Source organism: Etheostoma cragini, chromosome 7 (genome assembly GCF_013103735.1).
Source record: "Etheostoma cragini isolate CJK2018 chromosome 7, CSU_Ecrag_1.0, whole genome shotgun sequence".
NCBI lineage: Eukaryota > Metazoa > Chordata > Actinopteri > Perciformes > Percidae > Etheostoma > Etheostoma cragini.
In genome coordinates this window covers 25,902,234-25,908,685 of record NC_048413.1, presented here as the reverse complement: position 1 = coordinate 25,908,685, position 6,452 = coordinate 25,902,234, and the positions used below count along the sequence as shown (strand labels likewise).

The following is a 6,452-nucleotide window of genomic DNA, read 5'->3' as shown; positions in this document are numbered from 1 at the left end:
GGTGAATAGTGAAGTTAATAGGCTAATGAGAGCACCGGGCTCAGTAGGAATACAAGAGGCTGTCTGGCACCCTCAGATAAAATACTCGCTGTGGCATTAGTGGAGACCCAGCAGTCCTCCTTAACACCAACACCTTCTTTGTCCACTAAATTTGGCCGATTAAATATGCAGTAGATTTATTGTGTGTGTGTGTGTGAGAGAGATATTCCCTCTCGATTTTTTTTGTGTGGTGATGGGCTGTGAAGGGACGGGGAGAGATTTGCTTACTTGGAAAACTTGGACATTTATATTCTTAAGAGCACTGTTTTAACGGCTTAATATTCCGAATAAGGTCAGCAGTGTTCACTGGATAATAAGAATAATGTGTAGAAATGTTGATATGATGTGTTTCAAATTAAAAAAAGGTTTGTTGGATTTAGTTTAACTGGGTTTAGCAGTACACTAACACAGATTCAGTTGAGTTACAGTGTAGAGGCATAAAACAGTTGGGTTGGGAACCAGAGGGTCGCTGGTTCAAGACCCCATACGGACCAAAGTATGGTGGTGGACTGGTAGCTGGAAAGGTGCCAGTTCAGGTCCCGGGCACTTCCAAGCTGCTCTTGAGCAAGGCACCGAATCCCCAACTGCTCAGGACCCCTTTCCATAGGCAGCCCCCCCCCCCACTTCTCCATTTAGTGCATGTGTGTGTAGTTCAGGCCTGTGTGTAATGTGTGTAATAACAACAGAGTTAATACATTGTAATTTTCCCTTGCAGGATTAATAAAGTATACATTGTTTTTGTTTTTAGGGTTAGGGTTAGTTGTAACAATCAGGCTTAAGTAAGTGGGTTAAGTTGATTTTGTTTATTTCTTTCCATTTAGTTTAATTTAGTGACAACAATTTGTGCTCATTTAGTTACATTTGATTATGTTCATTTAGGTGAGTTTATTAGCACACAGCTATTGGAGCTTATAATAAAGGATCAAGGATGTTGTGTGGAGATAACTTAACCCTTGCAATGACCTCCTGAGTCAAAAACGGACAAGAATTTGACATTTTTTCACCAACACCACCTTACTACCACTAGTTTTACACTACATTTTGGAATTCATGTTCAATAACCCTCCTTTATATAGAATTATACCTAACATTTAAGTCAAAAAAGCAGAAATGATGAATTATTTTGACTAATAGTTAGTCAAGTTAAGATCAGAGGAACGTACAGATGAGTTTAGTCAGGAAAGAAGGGGATCAATTGTATTTGCAAAGAGCGTTGTAAGGAATCCAATCAATTGTGTTGTGGTAATTTGGTTAAAAAGAAACTCATATTTCAGATATAGACATTTTTTTAAAGGGGTCAAATTTGACCCGAGGACAACAGGAGGGTTAAATTGAGTTTAGAGGTATAAAGTGAGTTTAGTTTTGATTATGTTCTTGAATAAGTTCTTGAATAAGTTGGGTAAGTGGCTTTTGAATAGTTTCTTTCAGTTTGTTTAACTTGAGTTCTAATAATTTGTGCTTATGGTTTCGGGTTAACTAGTATCGTTACTATTTCAGATCAGTTGTATGTTGTCTAGTGATGACAATTTGAGCTTTTGGAAGTGGTTTATTTTGTTCTGATTGGTTTTATTTCTTTCCTTAGTTTAGTCAAATATGTATTCAAGCTTACAATAAGGAACGCAGTGAGTTTAGTTCGGTTGGACACAATTATTCCAACATTCACTCATACAAAGGGTCTAGGAGGTTAAGTTGGGTTTAACCTAGTTTAGTAGCTACAATTATGCTTCATAATACAGTTTAGTTGAGTTATCGTTATTTTACTTCATAGTTCGGTTTAGTTTACTGTGACAATTCAGGCTTGATTAAAAAAAAAAGTTTTTTTTACTGTAATCTAGTTTTGTTTTAGTCTTGTTGTAATTTATTTTAGTAGCACACTAATTCAACTTTTCAAGCATACAATAATGGGTGGAAAATTTGTGTTTTATGTAGATTAGTTCAGTTTAATAACTGAATTATTATGAATTCTTCTTACATAGGAAACTTTAGTTTAGTAGCACCCATGTATTCAGCTAGGTAGGCCTGGGATAACGGATCATTGAAGTTTAGTTAAGTTTAATAGCAACAGTTTGGGCTCATAATATGTCAATGTGGGTAAAGTGAATTTTCTTTTGTTTCTTTTAGTTTAGTAGCAAATGTGTTTTTCAAGCCTATAGTGATTTTAAGATTAGTTACCCTTGATTCCAATTAGTTTATCGTTATTTAAATAAGTTAATTTTAATAGCACACTATTAGTCAGTTTTTTAAACATATAGTAAAGTTAAGGGTCTAGCAAGTCGCATTGGTTTGAGTTGAGTTAGTTTCACTTTAATGCCAGTTTTATAAATGTACATTTATATATTTTATTTTAATTATTTATTATTTTACACCTTTGATTTGGTAATATGCAGCTCCCTTGAACAGACAGTAGAGATGAAATGAAGAAAGCAGTAGAATGTGTTGAGGTTACTTTAACCCCTATTAGATGTTGGAGAGAGGGGGGGGGGGGGGAATAAGGGAATAAGGGGTGCAAGCAATGGGAGAGCTCATTATCTGGCAGACCATCTGCTGTTGGGAGGGGGAACTGTCTGTCTGTCCCAGACACAGACACTGTGAGCAGGCCCAGAGTCAGAGTTCCTCTAACTAACTTAGCTGTAGGCCTACATCTGCTCTGTTTGCTCACCTGTGTTGAAAACCTACAGCGTAGACACGCTGATCACAGGAGAGAGCATGTTGTTAACATCAGCCGAGATTTAGACAACAAAAAATGTATAAATGAGTGTCGGGAGAAGATTAAGGTTGGACTGGCAGAATAAAACACCTAATAACAACAAAAAAGTGTTAAAGAAGTATCACTGTGCAGAGTCTTCATAATGTCCCATGTGGTCTTCCATCTGTGGTTTTGTGGACTTTAGTGTCATTTGTTTCGGTTTTGTTGTTGTTTCTTTCTCTGCAGCCCTAATATGTGTGCATTTGTGTCAATATAGGATATTCTTGCTATGGTTCTTTTGGAGTTTGTCCTTGTATATCATGTTCAGGTTTGAGATGAATATGCCCAGATCCAAAAAATTGTGCACATACAAATAAGTTGTATGCCTTTGAGGGAGTTGGGTGTTTGTATAGTTGAAATCAGATTGCCAGGGGGAGCTTAGTGTGAGAAGTTGCAGGGCGCAGCAGATGCTCTTTGTTGCTGTTCACGCTATTGTTGTTGAAAACTGAGACCGGGAGGCATGGGATTGGGTCCAGCTCCCGGCAGCAGGAGGACACAGCGCCTTCCTATTGGCTCCCCCGGAGTGCCAGTCAGCCGCTCGAGCCGCCCAGCAGCCCTCCCCTCCCCGGGGAAGTTGAACTAAAGTTTGAGCAACTTTGTTCGGCAGAAGTTTACTTGTCAGCAGCACTTGGCGGTCACCGAGAGCGCGAGAGAGAGAGAGAGAGAGAGAGAGAGAAAGAGAGAGAGGAGGACCGCAAACATGAAGCTGTGTCGATCTTTTCTAGGTTCGTATCACTCACTTGTTTTGACTTTACATCAGCAACTTAAAGAAGGAGATCTGTGTTTTGGCATGTGCGCGTCTGTTCAGCCTGACATAGTAATACAGTATGTCTAATCGCGCATTAGTCTTACCCGGCCTCCACTATCTAAGTATTTGTAGAACTGCATATGAATAAACACAGTTAGAACTAAGTTATAGGCTGCTAAGTGCCGTTTTTTCGGGAGTCGATATTCAAAATAAAAGCCTTTTAAAGATAGTTTAGCCGTCGCTGTGTTGGATTAAAAGAGGCTTAGAGTTCTGTCTGATCACACCAGCTGTAACTTGTTAAACTTCCCAACCACTTATCGCACACAAACATATCGAAATAAACTCTGAAACGGAACTTCTCCCCAGCTTACAAGAACTGCAACTAAACTTCGATCCCCGTGGTAAAAAAAAGAAAGAAAGAAAAGTGGCCAGACAAAGGACAGTTGGTCCCCTAGGGGACCGTGTGGCCCCGGTACCGTGGGGACAATGCCAAGCTGCGGGCTTATTAAAAACTTTTTTTTGTTGTGTTAGTCTGTCGGCTTGTTCCATCTGTCGAGGGACTAGAGGGGCCTCCCCCGGTCCCAACCTCAGCGCCCAGTCAGCTGCTGCCCCATGTAATATTTATACCGGCTGCCTGCACGGCGACACAATATAGCCACCATACAATATAGTCTGGAGTGACGTGGGCATTTTAAGTGCTGGAGGCCCCTGTGCCATCTGCATCTGCAGACCCACTTTGTTACAAAAGAGGAAAAAGTTTTCCCAGCTGATGTACCGGCTGCTGCTGCGTAATGAGTAGTCCTTCAAAATAAACTGCAACAAAAGTATGCAGAAAGTTTTTTTTTTTTTTTGCAGTTTAGATTAGTTTAAAGTTACTTAGTCCTACTTACTAAAGCTCAAATTTAGAAGGGATTCTGTTTTTCTTTTTTAAGTTTAGTGTAGTACCACACATTTATACAAGTTTATCATGAGAGTTAGTTTAGATTCTTTTAGTTGGGTTTTTATTATCTTAACTTTCTCAGTTGTTCAAACTTAGAACAAAGAAGAAAAAGAAACTCCCAGCTGATGGAACTGCTGCTGGCTAACTACAGAGATTCAATAATTCAATCCTTCAAAAATAAACGCTAAAAATATGATTTAATGAAGTAATTAGTCTAAATCAGGTTTTCATTTGAGTTTTTATTTAGTTTAGGTGTGGCGATTCAGGCCTATACAAGTACATGATTTCTTTATTTCAATTGAGTTTATAGCAATCAATTATTCAAGTGGGATAAATTGTGTTTATTTCAAATGTGTGTTATTCTTATAAGCGTGAGTCTTGAAATAAAGCAATGATTATTCAGATAAGTGGAGAATATAGACAGGAAATAATATAACTTTTCAAAAAGTTCAGACAAAAGCCTTTGTGCCTTCAACAATAGCTTCTGTGAGGTGTACTGCGCAGGCCTGAATGTCTCGGCCTCTGGAGCTGTCCAGAGTCCTGAACACACACACGCGCACACACACACACACACACACACACACACACACACACACACACACACACACACACACACACACACACACAGACAGGAGGAGCTGTCCGTAGTCCTGAAATCTCCCCACAGGAGAAGTTATAGCGTTTTAAAGTATATTACGGTTTTGTGTCCAAACAGGTACTTTCTATCTTTTCTCTAATCTTCAAATATATGTTCCACGTAGGCCTCCGTGCCCCACTGCGGGGCTCACAGCCGCACCGACCTGTAGGCCCCGCTTGCCGCATGGTCCCCTCTGCTGGATCAGGGCCCGGGATTTTTCATATGTTCCATCTCTTTTGTTTATTCGGTTGTTGACGCTGTTGTTGAGTGAATCCTCGTCTCCGCTCCCACAGTCTGAAATCATACTGATGCGGCGTGCACGGCCGGTGATTGATTTCAGCTCCAATGCATAACAATGGGATTGCACAAAAAGAGCCTGCTGCAAAGAGATAAGAATTTAATAGAATTTCTGAAAGCTGAAGGTTGGGCTTTTTGAATATTCCCTGCGTGCGCGGCGTGGAGACAGCAGATAAAGGATGGCATTTGTGGCGACTATTCTCAAATGGCTTGTAATGAATGGTTGTCATTTCCACTAATGGTTTCAAAACAGCAAAGCAGAACCACGGTATGAGCAACATTTGGGAGTGAATCCAAGTTGCACTATTAAGACTGACTGTTTGTTGTTTAGAGCTCACTGACAGTTGGCATTACTCTCAATGAGCCTAACAAACTATCAACAAATCTGGAGCTGACAGTGATCACTCTTAAAACTTCTGCAGGCCTCGAAACAATTTCTCTGCAGCATATTATTATTATTTTTTTTTTAGCGATTATCCAAATTGATATCACACTTCCATCCTCTCAGCTCCTCAGAGCCTGAATCATTTTTCCCTAAAGCTCCCCTGGAGACTTGCCTTTCTGCCTATATGTCGTTAAGACCCAGAGGAGTTATCAGATGCTGTCAATGCAACGCGCATATATAACTCTGCGTTCAACCACTACATCAATTCCCGGTCCGAGAGGAGGAAAAAAAAGCCCTTGAATGAATTATTGGACAGTACCATATTCCAGAATATGTGGGGGTGGGATAATGCATCCGTGTGACATGAAGAACTTAGAGAACGGGTGAAATGTATGAAACATGAGCTCGTTCGGGTGTGTAAGACTGTCTCGGCTGCGTCCTGTGTGGCCAAGATGCGCAAAGACGCTTCCTGATGCTGACTGTTCATGATGTAAGTAATGTTCGGAGAGAGAAGCAGAATGAATGGGCAACTTTATGGATCATATTTCGAAATCCAAGTGCACTGTATGCAGAGACGATGCTGAAATATAATTTCTAGTTGGAAGTTGTCGGGCTGAGTGGTTCAGAAGATCTATGGGTTTGAAGGGGGGGGGGGGGGGG

The 6,452-nt window shown here is 40.3% G+C and overlaps 1 protein-coding gene across 6 annotated transcripts in view; it reads left to right on the top strand.

Annotated features, from left to right (window-relative positions):
* LOC117947103 (myelin transcription factor 1-like) overlaps positions 1 to 6,452 on the top strand; it is a 105,537-nt gene that overhangs the window by 56,367 nt on the left and 42,718 nt on the right. Inside the window, exon 1 of one of the 6 annotated variants that reach the window (XM_034875706.1) lies at positions 3,428 to 3,510. The exons of the other annotated variants lie outside the window; for them this stretch is intronic. Coding sequence (XP_034731597.1) covers positions 3,486 to 3,510 — 25 coding nt within the window. The 5' untranslated portion in view covers positions 3,428 to 3,485. Of the gene's footprint in view, positions 1 to 3,427; positions 3,511 to 6,452 lie in introns of those variants that run through there. 6 annotated transcript variants of the gene reach the window in all.